The sequence below is a fragment of the Sinocyclocheilus anshuiensis genome, unplaced genomic scaffold (assembly GCF_001515605.1).
Source record: "Sinocyclocheilus anshuiensis isolate Anshui unplaced genomic scaffold, SAMN03320099.WGS_v1.1 scaffold1531, whole genome shotgun sequence".
NCBI lineage: Eukaryota > Metazoa > Chordata > Actinopteri > Cypriniformes > Cyprinidae > Sinocyclocheilus > Sinocyclocheilus anshuiensis.
The window spans coordinates 580,970-600,980 of NW_015551200.1; the positions used below are offsets into that span (position 1 = coordinate 580,970).

Sequence of the window (20,011 nt, forward strand, 5' to 3'; positions counted from 1 at the left end):
CCCGGGGTCGTCACATGTGGTTGCCGCAAGCCCGCCGGCCGCTCCTTTGTCAAATCTGCCAGCCGTGCCGTTTTCCAGCCCGCACGACACTGTTCACTCTAGCCCTCTGGCCTCCGCTCACTCTAGCCCGCAGTGTGTTTCGTTGTGAAAGCGAAACTACTTTGTTTGGTCTTCCAAAAGAGGACACTGAGAAACGGTGTCTCTTCCACGGCTCGGTACGCTTTCAACTCGGTTTTTTTTTGTCTCGAGTAAGACACTGTATGACATTCACGTTACATGATTTGACTGATTTTTATGTAGAAAGGGCGACAGCGCACCGCATTAAAAGTAATGACATAAGCAGTTTTCATAACCGCTGGCCAAATTCAAAAACTAAACTAAAATTAAATCTTCTTTGAGAGCAAGGGGGCCCCCTGGTGTTTCGGGGGCCCTACGCAGCTTGCGTACTTTGCGTATAGGGAGGATCGGCTCTGGTAATGGGTTTTGATGTTTTTGAATCGTCGCTCCGGCCGGACAGGGTATCACAGTATGGTAAGGGGCGTAACATTTCCGTCACACGCTTGAGGTATTCGGCCAATCACAACGCACTGGATAGCTGGCCAATCACAGCACACCTCGCTTTTCAGACCGATGAGCTTTGTAAAAATCGATGCGTTTCAGAAAGGCGGGGCATAGAGGAGAAACAATAATGTACAGTATGTGGAAAATAATGTGTTTTTGGAACTTTAAACCGCATAAACATTTCATTACACCAAATACACAAAAATAATGATCTTTTTAGGAACATCATATGACCCCTTTAAAGGCTGCCTCCTTAACGCACACCTAGAATTTGAATGCAACGTTTTTGCATTCAAATGTGGATTTTTATTTTCAATTCGACGAATATTCGAAATTCTATTTTTTTTTGACAGCCCTACTTTAAAAAAAAAAAAAAAGATCACAGTTTCCACACTGTTTCCACATAAGTGGCACAGTTTTCAACACTGATAATAATAAGAAATGTTTCTTGAGCAGTAAATCAGCATATAAGAATGATTTCTGAAGAAATGTGACACTAAAGTCTGGAACAATGGCTGCTGAAAACTCAGCTTTGCATCACAGAAATAAATTTATTATAAATGAATAAATTTAAAAAGAAAACTGAAATAATATTTATAATATTTAAATTGAGTGAGTGACGTGACATGTGGCCAAGTATTTCATACTCGGAATTAGTGCTCTGCATTTAACCCATCCAACGTGCACACACACACAGCAGTGAACACACCCACACCGTGAACACACACCCGGAGCAGTGGGCAGCCATTTATGCTGCGGCGCCCGGGGAGCAGTTGGGGGTTCGGTGCCTTGCTCAAGGGCACCTCAGTCGTGGTATTGAAGGTGGGAGAGAGCGCTGTACATTCACTCCCCCCACCTACAATTCCTGCCGGTACGAGACTCAAACCCACAACCTTTGGGTTACGAGTCCGACTCTCTAAACATTAGGCCACGACTTTCCCCTAAAATTAATTGAAATAATATTTCACAGACAGTATGGTGAGCATAAAAGACTTCTTAACGACCCCAAACCATTAAACAGCAGTGTATGTTTTTGTGAAATTAGAAGCAAAAGCAAATGTTATATTTCAAGCAAAAGTTATTCAAATTAGGCTTAAAAAATAACCACCCAAAATGTACCTTTTTCTCCAGCTTCATGTCTAGACGTAGGTTAATGTACACAGGCTGGTTTTCAGGACTGAAATCCAGCTTCTGAAAGTTCTTCAGCATTTCAATGGCCACGGATGTCTCATAAACAGGTTTGGGATAGTGCCTCACCATGTACACATCATCTACTGGAGCCCAGGCTGTGAGTCCATAGGGTTTATGTCTGTTTTTGTCATCAACCCTTTTTCTCTCTTTCACCGCCTTCTCTTGAACAGTCTCGTCTTTCTTCTCTTTCTGCCTACAAAAAGTGTTTTGATGAAAATCATGATGATTCGTTACATGTTCTTTTTTTATTTTGGCATGGTTGCTAAATTTGTTAGCATGTCGAACACAAAATCTAATTGTATTAGCCAAACTTTTTACCATGGTAAAGGCTAAATAGTGTAAAGAGAACTCACTTGGCGGCGGCAGCAGCATAGGATCTGACAGCCTGCTGCTGTCTGTGTGCAGTCAGAGAACTGCAGGAGACAGAAGGAGCTCTGCATGTGAAGAACAGACTCTGACATCTGGATAAAACTGTGATTGAAACAGCACACAGGAGTAAAGCAGAATTAAAAAGACTGGGTCAAATGACATATGATACTGATTACATTTAATTAACCGATTAGTAGTTAAAAAAATAATCAAAATTCAATTATCCTTTAGACACACTGCATAAATTCCTGTAAGGATAACTAAAACAGATCGTGGTCAGCGCTGTTAGCTTGTGTAGATGCACAACGCGATATTTAACAATCAAGTATTCTGCACATGACTATTTGCATGTTAATAATCTCTGAAAACATATTGGAATGTACAGTATATAAGCGAAATAATATGTAACGTTTAAAAACTGACCTCTTAAAACACTCCTCGAGGGGGCAGCCATGTTGACAGACTTCTGTGTTACACTTAAATTTCCCTTCTAAACCATCACCCAGCGTTAAGCGTTCCCACTCATAATATCCCTATGATTGTGTCGTGCGCATCTAGCTTTTGTACAAAAATATTGTGCATACTTAAAACTGAATTTGTATACACACACACACACTATGTTTTATATACTACAATAAACAATTAATATGCTCGCTATATAATTTACCTCCTTTTCCACCATCTTGTTTTTAGCAGATTTTAGATCTGCTAAAGGGAAAAGGAAAGGGAAACAGCAACAAAATTCTTGTTATTTGCCCCATTTATATCAAATAATCCAAAACTCCTGCCTGAAATATACAAAAGTTACAAAGGTAAAAATGCAGTAATAAGTTCTGTTATAAGTTAAACTTTGCAGGTTTATATAAATAATTCCCTATAAGAAATATGTATATTACCTATACGTTTGAAGGCATACTATAATAAAACAGAGCTGTATATATCGTATTTTTATAAGAGCACAATGTTCTCCACTTCAAGTAAGCCGTTAAAATTTCAAGAATCGTTCTTTGAGTCGGATTTTTAATGAATTGATTGAACCGGTTCGCAAAACCGTTCCGAACTGTTCGATCACGAAACGAACTGAATCGGTTCTCGATTCACCTACTTAATGAATCATTGAACCTACAACCAACTAAGCAGTCAGATTCCCATTCGAAGCGATCCTAAGTGATCGATAGTAAGAGCATATGGGGTGAACCAAGGATTTGTGAAAATTTAGTTACTTTAATTAACAAAAATGTTGAAAATTAGTAGAAAATATGCATATTCTACTTTTTTTTTTTGCAAAACTCGTTAGCAAAAAGATGTGAATTTAGTATTGTTTAATGAAAATGTAAATTTAAGTTCCAAATTTTTTTATGTTTTTTGTAAGCTGATCATGGCTGCTGCAGCTAACTGAACTTAAATACATGAAATTACAAACACCCTTATTAATAGAACATAAATAAACAGCAATACGTGCCAACTGCCCACGTTGGGACTTTATGAAATGTTTTTAATAAGACTTTATAAAATGTGCGACGTCAGGGGCCATGTGACGCAACTGCGTAATGGCGTAAAATAATAGCCAAATCTGTTGTTTGAATCGCTTTTTAAAAACTGCCTGTTCAAAAGAACCGATTCGCGGAAACGACTCGGACTTCTTATCGTTGGTTGTAAGGGGACTGTGGACTGGAGCGGAAGCTCAGAGTGTTGTCCTTCCTTCTGCCCGACTCTCAGGATGAGGATCGGTCGCGGTTTGTCTGTATGTCTCTGATCATATCACACCAGCAGCTCCTGTCCCACCTCCCGAATGCAGGTAAGAACCTACGTACTGCATTCCGGCGTGGTGCTTTTGCGTTCTTTATGTCTTTGGGTGTCAAATACGCCCGCCGTCTCCAGCTCTACCTCCAGAAGATCGGCTAAGGAGACGGTGTGTGCTGTAACTTAATAAACACGAGAGAACCGTGTTTCAACCCATTACACAACACATAGTTTCTCCTGATTAATAGATGACCGTATTTGGTGATGAGGAACGTCTGACCTGGTGGCACGACCAGATCTGCTCCTGCTTTTCATGTTGTGCTTGTCAGCTCACCAACCAAACTTAATCTATGTAAATCGCAACTTTGTGCATTCACTGACAAAGCAAGAATAGCTAATAATAATAGCCTTACATAACACAAACCTCGTTATTGGAGTAGTTGACAACTGCACTAGGTCGTTGACACGCTTTTAACTGTAACGCGAAACACCGCGATGTTTTTGAAGGTGTTTTTAACAACAAGTCCAAGTTGGGTTCAGTTCGGAACGTGTGTGTTTGTTTTATTCTTAGAAGTTACTTAGTAACTTCAAAGAGCGGGTTACGTAACGCCTCGGCTGTCATTATCGTGGACCAGCGTTCATTTGCATATGCGCCGTGGTGTTCAGTCAAATAACTTTTATTGTCACATGACATGACCATATACACGGGGGTTTAGTGACAGATAAAGACCACAAAATTCACAATACACACATTGAACTCAATGTACACATAATGTATACTTAATATACAATATATAGAATTATATATACAACATGAAGAATCCAACACCTATACATAAATAAATACAAATAAAACCTATTGACAGCAGAAATTTGACCCTGGACCACAAAACCAATCATAAGGGTTTTGAAATTAAGACTTAGAATAAGAATAAATAAGCTTTCAATTGATGTAAGGTTTGTTAGGATAGGACAATATTTGGCCGAGATACAACTATTTGAAAATCTGGAATCTGAGGTTGCAAAAAAATCAAAATATTGAGAAAATCGTATTTAAAGTTGTCCAAATGAAGTTCTTAGCAATGCACTAATCAAAAATTAAGTTTTGATATGTTCATAGTAGGAAATTTACTAAATATCTTCATGGAATATGATCTTTACTTAATATCCTAATGATTTTTGGCATAAAAGAAAACTCGATAATTTTGACCCATATAATGTATTGTTGACTATTGCTACAAATATACCCGTGCTACCGACTGGTTTTGTGGTTCAGGGTCTCAAATGTTCAATGTTGATTAGAATTGAGACATACGGTTGCTGTGCTGAATGATGGTCTGATTATATACACTAATATGAATATGACATCTAGTCCAAAGACCAGTTGAATTAATAAAGTGCCTGAAGTTCTGCATGTAAGAAAACATTTACAAGCTATAGTTGAGAAGCAGGATATGTTGTACCCGAACAGCTCTTTGGCAGTGTGCTCTTGTGTATGTAACAGCTGCGACTGAATGATTACAGCGCGCCGCATGTTCTTTCTATACAAGGCAAATAAGGGCAGTCGTCTCGTCTGTTTAAAAGCTCTCGCTGGTGGTTTTACCTATTAATAGGGTGTTATGGGAAAGTGCCGTTTTGCTTTCATCTTTTACAGCTGAAAGGGATTGATTTAAAAAACACACACACACACACACACAAAACTACTGTGACATCTCCAAAGTTCAACTAAGTTAAACTCTGTCAGTGCCCTAGACTACCATAATGTTTTGGCTTGGCATCAGAGATATCATCTACTCAAACAGTTCAATGTATCAGTGTAAACATCAGCTGTCTGTCTCTCAGTAAGCACTCAGGATCTCACATGTCGGCCTGGTTTCTAGAACATACACTATTGTTCAAAAGTATTTTATTTTATTTTATTGTATTATTTTTTATTGTTTTATTTTATTTATTTATTGGAAGAAATTAATACTTTTATTCAGCAAGGATGCATTAAATGATCAAAAGTAACAGTAAAGGGATTTATAATTATTATAAAACTTTTTATTTAAAACAAATGCTATTCTTTTAAACGTTCTATTTATCAAAGAATGTTGAAGAAAATGTATCACAGTTTTCACAAAAATATTAAGCAGCACAAATGTTTTTAACACTGATAATAGTAAGAAATGTTTCTTGAGCACCAAATCAGCATATTATAATGATTTCCAAAATTGAAGATAGTAATGGCTGCTGAAAATGTAGCTTTGCTTTCACGGGGATGAATTACATTTTAAAATATATTTAAATAGACAACATACAATTAACATTGTAATAATACTTAGAATATGTTGTTATTTAACTGTATTTTTTATTAAATAAATGTAGCCTTGCTGAGCATAAGAGACTTCTTACCAATCCCAAACTTTTGAACTGCAGTGTAGATGATATGTTGATATTTTACAGCTTCACTTGGTACCTATGCATTAATTTTCTTTAGCTTTATTTGAAATTAAACTTAAGCAATCCTTACTGATGTCAGAAAAAAAGTTTTTACTTTGCACAAGTTGAAGTGCAGTTGTTGGTTTGTTGTCTGATTTACTGTACATGTTTACATAATGTCAGTTTGTCTAAGGGCGATCTGGCTTGATCTGAGGCCTTAGAGGGAGTCACTCTCACAGCATTCCTAAACTGACCACTAAAATTACAATTACAATGCCAGCTGGCTCATAGATCAGGCTTTCAACTTTCTCTCAGTTTATGATGATTTCTTACAAATATTTTGAGAAAATCAGTGACATATTGTAAGAGAAATGTTGACTAATTATTCATTCTCTTTATGTATTTTCAGATTAACAGGCATGCCAAAGGAAAAATATGATCCTCCAGACCCACGCAGATTATATACCATCATGTCAGCCGAGGAAGTGGCCAGTGGGAAGAAGTCACACTGGACCGAGTTGGAGATTTCTGGTTAGTTATTATTCCTCAATTCTTTGGCCTTATACCTCAATTCATGATTCATCAACTTATTTTTATGAATATGCTACTGAGGGTACAGTACACTGACATGAGAGAAATAAATGAATAAATCAGTGAACATGAAAACCTACTTATATTAAACTACTTAAAAAATATGTTTTTATCCATAAGTGATGTACATATCAGTATGCGTGTTCTTTGGGAAATTTGTAGAAAAATGTTTGCTCTGTCTGTGATTTCTTGGTACAGGGCGGGTCAGAAGTCTAAGCAGCTCACTATGGACGCTGACCCATCTGACTGCTCTCCACATCAACAACAACAACCTGAGCCGGATTCCTCCAGAAATCGCAAAGCTACCCCATCTCGTCTACCTAAACCTGTCCTCCAACAAACTGCGCAGCCTGCCAGCAGAACTCGGCAACATGGTGACTCTCAGGTATGTAACAAATCGGTCAGATTCCCATCAGAATGAAGTTAAGTAAAACAGTTCTATTGGCCTTTCAGCATTATTACAGATTCTTAAGGACAAGTGCCATTATTATTTTTCCTCTTACAGCAAAACATTAATAGACCAAAAATTAACTTCAACTGGACTTATGAATAGTTTAGGCCTTTTTGTTCACTTTGAGTGATTTTAACACTATTGTTGTACTAAACAGACACCTTGTTTTATTGTCACATTTGTTTCTTTCTTTGTGTTTTTTTTTAGGGAATTGCTTTTGAACAACAATTGTTTACGAGTTTTGCCTTATGAACTTGGTCGGCTGTTCCAGTTGCAAACCCTTGGACTCAAAGGTAAAGCTTTTTTTTTTTTATCAAATGTTGTTTTATATTATGCGGAACAAGCATGCAATATTTTTTATTAGGCCTGAGAACAAGATTTCTTTCCCAGGTAATCCATTGTCCCAAGATATACTCAACCTGTATCAGGAGCCGGATGGAACAAGGAAATTACTGAATTACATGCTTGACAATCTTGCAGGTAATAATGGACACAGGTACATAGCTGCTTATTAATACTATACAGTTATTCACTAAGTTATTAATTTAATTTTCGCCTCCCAATATTAGTCCACCCAGAACAACTCCCCCAAAGACCTTGGATCACTTTGAGGGAGCGAGATCAAATGATGCCCACAGGTACCTACTGCTAGCATCCTGTCACTGGCTTTTAAAAATCATGATTTAGCAAGGAGCAAAGCTAATATAAAATGTTTGTGTCCTTAAGCTGTGTTCACAGTAATGTGCTACAACGTATTGTGCGACAAGTATGCAACAAGACAGTTGTACGGCTACTGTCCCTCATGGGCCCTTAACTGGGAGTACAGGAAGAAGGGCATCATGGAGGAGATCACTAACTGTGATGCTGACATCATCAGCCTGCAGGTATGAAGCTCCCGTTTCAAAATTAAAAAGGAAATCTCAGTTACAATTAGAAATGTGTACACTACCATTTAAAAGTTTGGGATTGGTAACATTTTTTGAAGTAGTCTCTTATTCTCACCAAGGCTGCTTTTATTTGATAAAAAAATACAGTAAAAATAACAATATTGAAAAATATTATTAAAGTTTACCTTTCAGATATGTTACCTCTCATGCCTGTAACTTCTAATATGATAAATGCATATATAGTTATATCTTTACATAAAAAATGAAGCTAAATTATTATTATGTGTAAACAATACATTTCACGTGACATGTGTGGGGTTTTAATATCAGCAGTGTTTTATACTTTGCTCTAATGCTCATTCATGTGCAGGAGGTGGAAACAGAGCAGTACTACACTTTCTTTCTGGAAACACTGAAAGAGCGTGGATATGATGGCTTTTTCTGTCCAAAGTCTCGTGCCAAACTCGTGTCAGAACAGGAGCGGAAACATGTGGATGGCTGTGCTGTGTTCTTCAAGACCGAGAAGTGAGAAATTCCTTCTGTCTTCTTACAAGGTTTAAAGGGGTCATGAACTGAGAAATCAAAATTCCCTTGATTTTTTTTGTTATATAAGAGGTCACTGTGCTATAAAAACATTCTGTAAGTTTCAGAACTCAAAACTTTCTCATTAGTCTAAAAACAGCTTATATTGAAGCCAGTCTGCCAAAATGACAGGTTGTGGAATGCGCCACTCTATTACGTAATAGTGTGGCTAAACACCGCCTCCTCAGAAGTAGATCAGCGCCTGTTCTACATCACTGCATGTTTAGCCCCGCCCACAGATTCACACGCATAGTTGCCAGTTGGTAAATGACAAGAGTGGCAAACGCAGGTCTATGCAAAAACCAAATGATGAACTTTATTTTTAATAAAGTTCCAGACCACGTCAGTAAGAACTTGGTCCTTTATTCGTCAAGACAGGACAGAAAAAAGCCTATTACCTCTAAATTATGTTTTTTGATGTAAAAATCTTGATAACATTATAAGTGGACCTCAGAGAACAGAGTAAAATAATAAAAAAGGCAGTGCATGACCCCTTTAAAGTGAAATGATATTAAGCTCATCTATTGCACTTTTTTACTTTCTAGATTTGCTCTGGTGCAGAAACACACAGTGGAGTTCAATCAGGTTGCCATGGCAAACTCAGAGGGCTCGGAGGTTATGCTAAACAGAGTCATGACCAAAGATAACATCGGAGTAGCTGTCCTGTTGGAAGTGAAGAAAGACTTGTTTGCTAGTGGTAAGGACCTTGAGTGATGAATGTTAACATTGAAATAGCTCAATTTAGGTTTCCTGTTCTTCACGGACACAAAGCTGTTTAGCTTTGTCCTGTAGATGGCAGTAAATCACTACCGTAGAAATGTTTACATGAGAGGACCATAAGAAAGTGAAAGTGAAAGTGAAGTGACGTGTTGCCAAGTGAGGTTTGGTGTCCCATACTCGGAATTTGTGCTCTGCATTTAACCCATCCAAGGACACACACACCGTGAACACACACCCGGAGCAGTGGGCAGCCAATGCTGCGGCACCCGGGGAGCAGTTGGGGGTTCGGTGCCTTGCTCAAGGGTCTCACCTCAGTCGTGGTATTGAATGTGGAGAGAGTGGAGAGTGGAAGGTGGAGAATAACTACTGTCTCTGGAAATGAGTTCATGAACAACACAATAGATTATATGTCAGTAGAATTAATTTTGACCCTAAAAATGATTCAACATATAGTATATTAGTATTTATTGATGAAATTGTATTTTTTACGTTTTGCTGTGTGTGGCAGGTTAGGAAATTGGTGGATATTGACCACTTTGAAAATAACATCAGTAGCATTCTCTGAATGCTTTACAAGATGCAGCTGTAAGTAAATGAAATAAAATTAAAAATTTTGTAAGCCAAGTTAGTCATGAGCAATGTGGTGCTCTGATAAATAAAATTAATGGCTTCTATGGTTGAATTCAGTGCTAGGTTGGATTTCAGTGATAACATACTTTCTATTTCCTTCATGATGCCTCAATACAGCTGAATACAGTATACACACTTTTTGATGAGTTTTGCTTTATTTCTTCTTTCTCAGCGTATTCTTCTTTTTTTCCCCCTCGAATCAATCTTAAATATTGTTGCGTTTTCAAAAGATTGCGATATTGATTGCACTTTTTAACAGAGTTTACTGTTCATATTCAGCTTTTGACTTCCTCTGAACTGGGAGCAATGACCTTGATTATAAAAGATCTCATTTAGATGTTACAGCTCCCATTCGTTTTACTGGTGTTATAATGTAGGTCTAAAGCAGCCTTCAGAAAAACAGCTCCTGCTGGTAGCTAACGCCCACATGCACTGGGATCCGGAGTACTCGGATGTGAAGCTCATCCAGACAATGATGTTCCTGTCTGAGCTAAAGAGCATCGCTGAGAGGGCATCGGGATCCATCAACTCTGCATCACCCACGTCAGACATCAGCTCCATCCCTATCGTCCTGTGCGCTGACCTCAACTCACTCCCAGACTCTGGTGAGCAATGTTTGGAACTGCTTATTAAGGATAAATAGTTAGAGGGAATGAGGAACAAACTTGGGCAATCTTTATTGTGAAAGTTCCAACTAAAATGAGTTCAAGAGATCCAAGCAAGAAAGCAAGCCATAATATAGCGCCCATGAAGTGGATGGCATGCAGTTAGCCTTTCCGTTCCTTATATAGGATAAGCGACTATGTCCACCTGCTGCAATATTAAAGTAATGGTTCATCCAAAAATTAAAATTTTGTCATCATTGACATTTACTAATCCTCATGTTGTTTCAAATCTGTATGGCTTTCTGTGGAACACAAAAGAAGATATTTTAAAGAATGCAGGACTTCCATTGTGTGGACAAAAAACCCACTGAGACATTTCTCAAAATATCTTCTTTTATGTTCCACAGAAGAAAAAAAGTCATACAGGTTTGGAACGACATCAAGGTAAGTAAATGACAACAATTTTAATTTTGGCCGTGAATTACCCTTTAATGTCATTCCTAAGAGAAATATTGACATACATTTTTGCCTCAGATTCGGCATGAAGCTCTTGTCTTAGCATTACTAGGTTTCCTGGCCTTTCTTCACAGGTGTGGTGGAGTATCTGAGTAATGGTGGAGTTGCAGAAAATCACAAAGACTTTAAGGAACTGCGTTACAGCGATTGTCTAACCAACTTCAGTTGCAACAGCAAAAATGGAAAGCCCGATGGCAGTATCACGCACAGTTTCCAGCTGAAGAGTGCCTATGAGGGGAATCTCATGCCCTACACCAACTACACTTATGACTTCAAGGTCAGGAGATATTTAGGTTTCACAATTTTAGTGAACCGTGACAAGCTTCATTATTGTATTGCACAGAAACCAGTGCAATATAAGGCTGCTGCTGGCTCCTGAATTTAGATTATTGTCACAGATTTTTATTTACCCTCTTTTAAAACATGCTTTCTCCTTTTTTGTAGGGTGTGATTGACTACATTTTCTTCTCTAAGACACACATGCGTGTTCTGGGTGTTCTGGGTCCACTGGAGACTCAGTGGCTGAAGGACAACAGCATAACGGGCTGCCCCCACCCACACATCCCTTCCGATCACTTTTCCCTCCTGGCTCAGCTGGAGTACCACCCGCCCTTACCCCCCCTCAACGGGCTGCATCTGCCTGTCCACAGGTAGTGCAGCCCCCCTTCCCCTACTCCTCTAAATCCCCAAACCATGGACGAACCCCTATGATGAGCCCCTACAAATATAGGCACACACATTAAGGAGTGAAGTACTCACCTACTTTGTTCCTTTTGAACCTTTGCACAGGATTATATGATCTTATTATTATGTTTTCCAACTTGAAAACAAAAGCTTAATACCAAATTAGGGTTGGGATTCTCTGTTTGGTACCAAACAAATGCTGCTTTCAGGGAAATTGATCTGTTTGTCTGAATTTAAATGTGAGATTGTATAAGCCATGTGTCAGTTTTTGGATGGTAGAAATGTGTAGCTTAAGCAAAGACCGATCATGTAGCATAACAATGTCAGCACGAGTATTACAAAAATGTTGATTCAATCAGCATCCTCTTTTAAATTCCCCTTCAGCATCTTTAAATCTTTATGATGACATTCAAATTCGGAAATTTCCCAGTACAATAAAACCACATTTTTCTCTTCATTGTGCAACATCAAATATTATAATAGTTACTGCATCTTGTGCATTACAAATTCAAGTTCCCCTATTTGACGTTACTGTAGGACGGATTTGCATTAAGGTTATAAAGTGAAAAACCGCAGTGAGGTTGGAATTTTCAGCAGTGTATTTTTATTTGAAAATTCTTAATAGTGCAATGTAAAGTATTATTCAAACTTGTCTTTAAGTCCAAAATGTACACTATTAAAGAGGATCCCAGCCCTACTGATTATAACCCAGCTGTGCTGTTTTCTCTTGCTGCTTGCATCGGCATCTAAATCACATCACCGTTCTGATGTATATTTACTAGTGCTGTCAAACGATTAATTCGCGATTAATCGCATCCAAAATAAAAGTTTTTGTTTACATAATATGTGTGTGTACTGTGTACATTTATTATGTATATATAAATACACACACATACAGTATATATTTCGAAAATATTTACATGTATATATTTACAGTATATTCATATTATTTATTTTATATATACATTTATTTAAAATAGAAACAACATATTGTTCTTAAATATATACATGCATGTGTGTGTGTTTATATATACATAATAAATATACACAGTACACAAACATTATGTAAACAAAAACTTTTATTTTGGATGCGATTAATCGCAATTAATCGTTTGACAGCACTAATATTTACACAATACAAAGTCCTCCCTGCCTCAGTGATGTCATCATGTCAGCGAGCGTCTCCAAAGAATCTCTGATTGGCAGGTGGTTGACATTATTGGGACAATTTATAATTGCAACAGAAGACTACCTAGGAGTTTAAGGCATAGTTCACCCAAAAATGACTCAAACCTCTATACCTTTATTTCTTCTGTGGAACAGTTTTCATTTTTGGGTGAACTATGCCTTTAACTCAGGCTAATTCAGCTTAGTCTGGTTGTTTCACATTTGTTTTAATGGTAATGGATTGTCAGCTGCATCGGTACAGGATGAACGTTAATTTATGTTTAGAAATGTCATTTTGTGATTTGTTGGAGAAGAGAAATGTCATTTTATTTGTTTGGCGCAACTAAGAGCATTTCCATAGTTAGAGGCCTTTCTCACTGTTATATCTACATTTTTATGGTTTTCAAGGTTGGCAAGACATAATCATTTGCTACATTTCTCTAAAAGCTGTTATGCACTTGACAACTTTTAAAATTGGAACAGATTATAAACAAACAAACTTGTGTGTTCTTCCGAACAAAACAAATTCATGCAGAAACGTGTCATTAGCTATGTTTCCATCCACCTATTTTTATGCGCATTTTGGGATATCGCTTAAAAAAAAAAAAAAAACACTGGATTGAAATGCCAAGATGCGCATAAATTCTAAAAATGCGCATAAAAAATGAACATGCTCAATTATGTAACATAAATTTCTTATACGGTAAGAAAACATGCGCATAAACTACAAAACACTTTTACCAAATAAATTCCTTAATGCGCATCAAAAAAGACACGTGACTTTGCAATAGGACAGCAACTGGACCAACCAACGGACCGATCTCATTGCATAGCATCTGAAATGCTAGTTTTGTCATTCTAAAATGCTTGAGCAAAGTCTCGTCAAAGTGCTTTGTTATAATTAAAGGGTTAGTTCACCCAAAAATGAAAATGAGCCCATGAATTACTCACCCTCAAGGCATCCTATGTGTATATGACTTTCTTCTTTCAGGCGAGTCCAATCTGAGTTATATTAAAAATTGTTTTTGATCTTCCAAGCTGTTTAATGGCAGTCAGCGGGTGTTGCAGTGCATCAGTCCAAAAGAAGTGAAATAAAGCGCATCCATTCATAATGAAAAGTGTCTCACATGGCTGCGGGGGGTGAACAAAGGCCTCTTGTACCGATTCGATGCGTTTTTGTAAGAAAAATATCTATATTCAAAACGTAATAATCAATTTAATCTAGCTTGCACCAACAGTTGTACACGGAAGCAGTTCTGGGCTGATGACGTATGAGGTTGGCGTTGCGCATGCGTCGGTGAGTCTCGTGAAAACCAACGTTTGTTTACAGGATCGAAGGAAGCAAAGTTTCCTTACTTTAGCAAAGGAAAACCAGTCTCCTCTTGGCTTATATCGAAATCCTCCAACATTCTTCTTTACAAATCCTCGATAATTCCGATTGGATTCGTCTGAAAGAAGAAAGTCATATACACCTAGGATGCCTTGAGGGTGAGTAATTCATGGGCTAATTTTCATTTTTGGTGAACTAACCCTTTAACTCCCAGAACTGCGCTCCCAAACAGCAGGCTCTGAAAATAAGATAACATGACCGCGTTTTGTCTGCATGCTCTAAGTTGTATACAAATTATTGTATACAAAAATTATTATATACAATGCCTTCTCCCACTGCAGCAAATTAAATTTTTCTTCGTGATATTTAGCGCAACTTAATCAGGAAGTGACGATTTTGTTCTCTTCAACTCCCTGGATGGAAATGGTGCTTTATTCTGTGATTTATGTTTTATGCAATATTCCAAATTTGCGCACAAGTTTAATTCGTAACTTTGAAAGAAAACATAGCTAATGTTAGAAGATGCATAGTCTCAGCTTCAGGCATCACGCTCACGGACTGTTGAGTGAATGTCTGATACATATGGCACACAAAATTAGAAACACTTCAGGAGTTTCGAAGTCTTCATCTGATTGGTTGAATTCTACAGAATTTCCAGGAGACACTTGTGTAGTGTTCTTTAACGTACCACCTGGAAACAAAGATGCCGTAGCGCCAAACCCCCTCATGGAAGAACAAAGCCGTCATATTTACAACCGAGACAATGGCTGCTAATCAGGATCAACTAAATGCTAGATTTTCTAAAGTATGTGAAATATGTAAAGTTCGCTGCATAGACTCTATAAAATAGGTCCAAGTGTTTTACACACAGGTCTGTAATTGTGGGGACATTTCCACGCCCCTAAACATGACGTGACACAAAACGAAACGTGATTGGTTCCTTTACCTGTCAGTCATATGGCCTCTTGGGCGGTCCTTTGCCACTTCCCAGACCTTCTGCCATTAGTCTGAAGGTCTGGCTACGTGAGATTAGAGAAGCGTAACCAAATTAAATCAACATATGTTGTAAAATTGGCCCAAAATTGATTGATATCCTCTGACTGGACAGATTCATAGTCCGAAAAAAAAAGTCTGTGCCCATCATACACTATGGGATTTTCTGTGAAATCTTGTCAACTCAAATCTGCATTTGCTCTGACTTTAGGCAGCTAGTGTCAACTTGTCAAGACTGTAAATCTGGGCAAAAGTTGTGTAGTGCATTGCAGCCTTTATCTGAATTTGGGCAAAAACGTTTACATTTTCTAAAGCGTTTATTTGATGTCAGTGGCATTAGTGTTGTTGTCTGTCACATGACTACTGTGGAAACATTTCCCTGCATGAATTCTGACTTCAATAAGCCGAAAGTCCTTTGTTCAAGCTAGCAATCACCAAATTGTTTAATGCTTAAAGCTTCTTGAGTTAAAATCCTGCAGCATGTATGATGTTTAACCTGTGAGGAGAATAGGTTGTTGGTAGTACTTGCCTGTTCAACACATCCAGGCTCACATATGTCTATTTGGACAAAGCTATAGCTTTCCTAACATGCTTTGGCGGACTGTGCCTTGTTCTGTGTTGAGCTGGTCTGAGTAAAACATTTCAAAAGGAAAGGTCAGAGGTGCTGAAGTGGACTGTTAAGTGTTGGACTATGTGTGCTGCATGTTACTTATCACTGCCATCAGACCTTAAATAAATAATAAATAATAACCACACTGATTAACTCCCCTTTCCTGTTAAATTTAATGACATTTTTATTATGTTTTTTAGTCCGCAAAAACAGAGTATTTATTTAACAAAGTATTTAATCAGGAAATCCTGTGCAATTTTTTGACATTGCATCATTTATAAAAGTAGAACGCCTTATGAGCATGAGTGCTTTCACTTTTTTTTTTACTTTTGCAAACTGATTGATAAGTAGAGCATTCCTCTTTTATCAAACTGTGCCTAGTCTGAACCATCTTTTCTACAGCAGTACTGCCTGTGAAAGCAAGACGCTTACAGAGTGAGCCAGCACCAGCATCCATCCCAGCACCCTTCCATCCACTCGTCCATTCATCTGTCCATCTCTTCTCTTCACCAGAGAGACACGATGACTACTAAAGTGGCCGTGATCCAGTTGTAATGTTGTTGTTATTAAAACATGTCATGGTCAGCAGTGATAAGCCAATTTGTTTTGCAGAGATAGCAGGATCTTAAATCTTCCTGTTATGAAGTTGAGAAAATTACCATTGTTTCCCTGGTTAGTGGAAGCAGTATTTTATTTTTTTTGATGGATACTTGTATACGTTCTCCTCACAAAAATTCCCACTGAACATGCTGAAATATTTCCTCTTGGCAAATGGTCTAACTGGACAGTTATTTTAATCCAGACTGACGAACAAGCAGTATTTTTAAACTAGTAATAAGCATGTGGAAAATAAAAGTAGTCTTTCATTGAATGTGTATTATGGCAACAGGGCTTGAAGTGAGTCTTGATGACAAATTCAAATTAATGAAGGTCTTGCAATGATTGTAAGATAATGTAAAGCATTGTTTTGCCAAGAACCTTAGAATATCCAAAAACGAGCATTTCCCAGTGTGATGATAAGGTTTTATCACTGGATTTTCTCAATGACTTTGAGACTTTTTTTCATGCAGTTTCTCCTCAGCTGAGGAATACACATTTTGTAACTCTTATTTAGTCTATAAACATATATGGTGATAATATGGGGAAAAAATCTTTCTGTTTGCAAATGTAAATGGTGCTACATGTGGCCCATTTGTAAAACAAGAAATTCTCAGTCTTGTTCTAGTCTCCCACCTTAAAGGCAATAAAGATGTCATTTTAAAGAAAGAAGGTTGTGAGTTTTTTATTTCAAAATAATAATTACAGATTTTGTAGACAGACTGTTTTTAATTTGTGACTGCGTAAATATGGCCTAATACCATTCAGCACACTTGAGTTGTTTGAATGAAAAGGAATAACTGAAAAGTAGGAAATGGAAAGTTGTTCTTGTTCACGTTGATTTATGCCACCGTTTCCTTTGCAGTTCTTTTGCTGTAGGAAAAAGAAACAAAAGAAAAAGACATTTAGACAATGCAAAGAAAGAAAAATAAGGTCAAATCTAGATTAGACAGTCTTGATTTTGGGAGTTAACTTAAACCGTACCTCCTCATTACTTTTGAGATTACATTTTTGATCCATCGTGCTTCAGGGTCTATGCAAACTGTTTGGTTGTCCTTTTTAGTAATCCTAAGGAATTTAAAAAGATTTCATAAACATTTGCGACAATATGTACCTGTCTTACACAAATCTGCCTAATATGTATGGGCAATGAGTGACATTTGTCTGAGAGCTGCGTGGGCTAGTGAGAGAATAATGTAACGTATTTTTGAGAGCGCTGAGGTTTGTCAGAGCAGAGGAAACATGCACCCCTTTGCACATTTCCCTCATGTCTGTGATTGAAGTGTGTGTGCCACCAACGTGTAGAGGCAAAACATCATGACTCACAAGATCTCGGTTTTGCGACAGTGTGCTCCTGGAGGCACGATCTCAATCCTCTGGAACACCCGAGATGGGATTATGGATGAGGTGGTGGTCACACACTGACACTTGTTGGAACCAAAGCCTTCCATTGGCAATGCTAAAAGAAGCCATGTGCATAGAGTTAGAATTATATTTCTCTAAAGAACAATGTTGTAAGTATTTTATCAGAAATAAAGAATGCAGAATAAATGGCTAATTTGTTAAAAAATAATTACGACATCAGTTGAGCGCACAATTAACCTGCAGTAAATTAGAGCACATTTTAACAGATCCACCTTTTAAACTTTGAAAGCACCTGGTTTATACAGACTATTATCTATTTATAAAAACACCACATTATATTGACCACACAGAATGCACAAATAAAATGAAACAAAGTCTAATAAAACAAACTCTTACCACAGAGGGTTGTGAAGCAGCACACTGCAGTAGCTGCCAGCAGTACGTAAGAGAGCAGTGACATGTTGAGGCTGAGATCAGTTGTGTTGAAGCAAGTCTAGGACGAGAGGCGTCTTCTGCCCAGTTTATATTGATGCTCAGAAGAGGAAGTGAAAAACCTCTAATAGCAAGTGGGTGGAAAAAAATATGCATATGAGTTGGAATTTTACTGTCAGGGAAATAATTATATAGCTTTACTCTTAAAGGAGGTGGGAAAATAATCACATGAATTCACATTATAGAATTTAATATTTTAAAGTAATTTACTTCTGAATCTCAACTGTTAACTCGTTGGTGATAATTAACAAATGGCAAGGAACTTTTAATTTATTTATTTATTGGATTTTTATTGGATTAGTTATAAAATCTCACATATAGCCTACTGCATGCAATAAGATAAAAACAATTCGCAAATAGAAAAGAAATGATTAGGAAAGATACCCATACATTATTCAATCAATGAGCTACAAAAGGGGGGAAATACATGTACTGATGCATAAAAACATTTTCTAAATGAGTTACTTTGAGGTTGCATGTTCTTTTCTTCTGCACATCACAATTGTGCAGTCTTAAATTGCTCTTTTATCTGTAAACAAGGGCTTTCACTGTTTCACTTTGGAACCTGGTTTTCATTCTTTTGAAATTATGTGAAATTAAACTTCCAGTTTCATGTCTTATGCCTTGAGGGAGACTAAAATGTGATGTTCCCTCACCTTCACAGCACCAAAGTGGTTTGAAATACATTTTGTGGCCATGATTATCTCCCAGATAATGCTATACTGTCATCTGACATTTGTGTTGTGAGGTCTGATTTGACTGTTACAGACAAAACAAAGCTTTCTTTTAAAGCTGATGCATAACAATACCGTGATACAATATGTCAAAGTTCAAGCAGTATAATCAGGATGTATATGCAGGGCCATGGCTGGGGTTTATGGGGCCCCGGTGCAGGTTGTACCAGTGGGCCCTGTTTGAAATTGTTTAATTTGTATGTTTGTTCTATTTATTTATTTACACAATGTTAAAGTTTGTAGGTGTCCAGGTACAGAAACTGAATAATTAAATGTAAAATAGCACTGCATAGTCTTCAATGTAAAAATTAAATATACAGTCAAACCAAAATTTACTGAGATACCTTCAACATTTCTCACATTATCACAGTTTATTTGCTATAGTTTAGAATATGGTAATAAAATATGACAAGAACTCAGAGTTAAACTGTGTCAGAACAAATTAATCTTGATAATGTCAGATAACTTTGATAGAAAAGTATGTAACGGATTACAATCAACCAAAACTTTAGACAACTGTATGACATTATTTACACACCTATCAATACTTTGTTGACCAATTACCAAGCAATGCTTAATTTTGTTCAGTCTGTGGTGTAAAAAGGTTGCATTAGCAATTAAAGAAAAAACATGTAAGCAAAGCATGGTCAGGTCAAAGTGTCTGAATAATTTTTGGTCACAATTTTTTTAATCAATTTCACTGGTAGTCCACAGTATGAAGAATTTTTGGGTATAATATGTCACAGTTTACTTTATTTTGCTATACTCACTT

The 20,011-nt window shown here is 37.3% G+C and overlaps 3 protein-coding genes across 6 annotated transcripts in view; 1 reads left to right on the forward strand and 2 right to left on the reverse strand.

Annotated features, from left to right (window-relative positions):
• Positions 1–2,662, reverse strand: part of mrpl1 (mitochondrial ribosomal protein L1) — a 5,857-nt gene extending 3,195 nt beyond the window's left edge. Inside the window, exons 1-3 of one of the 2 annotated variants that reach the window (XM_016453586.1) lie at positions 2,545–2,662; positions 2,106–2,223; positions 1,681–1,945 (exon numbers count right to left, since the gene is read on the reverse strand). In XM_016453586.1, the coding sequence (XP_016309072.1) occupies positions 1,681–1,945; positions 2,106–2,223; positions 2,545–2,575 (414 nt within the window). In that variant the 5' untranslated portion in view covers positions 2,576–2,662. The remainder of the gene's footprint in view (positions 1–1,680; positions 1,946–2,105; positions 2,224–2,544) is intronic. The other variant, XM_016453587.1, reaches the window with a different exon arrangement.
• A 1,075-nt stretch (positions 2,663–3,737) lies between these two features.
• On the forward strand, positions 3,738–17,315 carry cnot6l (CCR4-NOT transcription complex, subunit 6-like). Of its 3 annotated transcripts, none has more exons than XM_016453611.1 (13): positions 3,738–3,919; positions 6,695–6,816; positions 7,075–7,261; positions 7,535–7,620; positions 7,718–7,807; positions 7,897–7,965; positions 8,054–8,211; positions 8,585–8,739; positions 9,342–9,493; positions 10,524–10,751; positions 11,342–11,544; positions 11,712–11,917; positions 16,457–17,315. In XM_016453611.1, exons 2-13 carry the CDS (start codon positions 6,705–6,707, stop codon positions 16,488–16,490), a joined length of 1,680 nt encoding a protein of 559 aa, XP_016309097.1. In that variant the 5' UTR covers positions 3,738–3,919; positions 6,695–6,704; the 3' UTR covers positions 16,491–17,315. The 3 variants fall into 3 exon arrangements, with proteins under 3 accessions (XP_016309097.1, XP_016309096.1, XP_016309098.1); XM_016453610.1 differs by having other exon boundaries at positions 3,739–3,919; positions 16,454–17,315; XM_016453612.1 differs by lacking the exon at positions 16,457–17,315 and having other exon boundaries at positions 3,740–3,919; positions 11,712–12,658.
• A 12-nt stretch (positions 17,316–17,327) lies between these two features.
• Positions 17,328–18,499, reverse strand: LOC107663398 (platelet basic protein-like). Its single transcript, XM_016453613.1, has 4 exons — positions 18,410–18,499; positions 17,975–18,107; positions 17,633–17,716; positions 17,328–17,521 (listed from the first exon to the last, which is right to left on the reverse strand). Exons 1-4 carry the CDS (start codon positions 18,471–18,473, stop codon positions 17,491–17,493), a joined length of 312 nt encoding a protein of 103 aa, XP_016309099.1. The 5' UTR covers positions 18,474–18,499; the 3' UTR covers positions 17,328–17,490.
• Between the last annotated feature and the right edge of the window lie 1,512 nt (positions 18,500–20,011).

Coding starts and splice junctions, on each gene's coding strand:
- LOC107663398 (XM_016453613.1), bottom strand. CDS start 18,473: ATGTCACTGCTCTCTTACGTACTGCTGGCAGCTACTGCAGTGTGCTGC. Junction 18,108..18,409: donor CTGCTTCACAACCCTCTGTG/GTAAGAGTTTGT, acceptor GGCTTCTTTTAG/CATTGCCAATGGAAGGCTTT. Junction 17,717..17,974: donor TGTCGCAAAACCGAGATCTT/GTGAGTCATGAT, acceptor TAAATTCCTTAG/GATTACTAAAAAGGACAACC.
- cnot6l (XM_016453610.1), top strand. CDS start 6,705: ATGCCAAAGGAAAAATATGATCCTCCAGACCCACGCAGATTATATACC. Junction 7,262..7,534: donor GGCAACATGGTGACTCTCAG/GTATGTAACAAA, acceptor GTTTTTTTTTAG/GGAATTGCTTTTGAACAACA. Junction 7,808..7,896: donor CATGCTTGACAATCTTGCAG/GTAATAATGGAC, acceptor TCCCAATATTAG/TCCACCCAGAACAACTCCCC.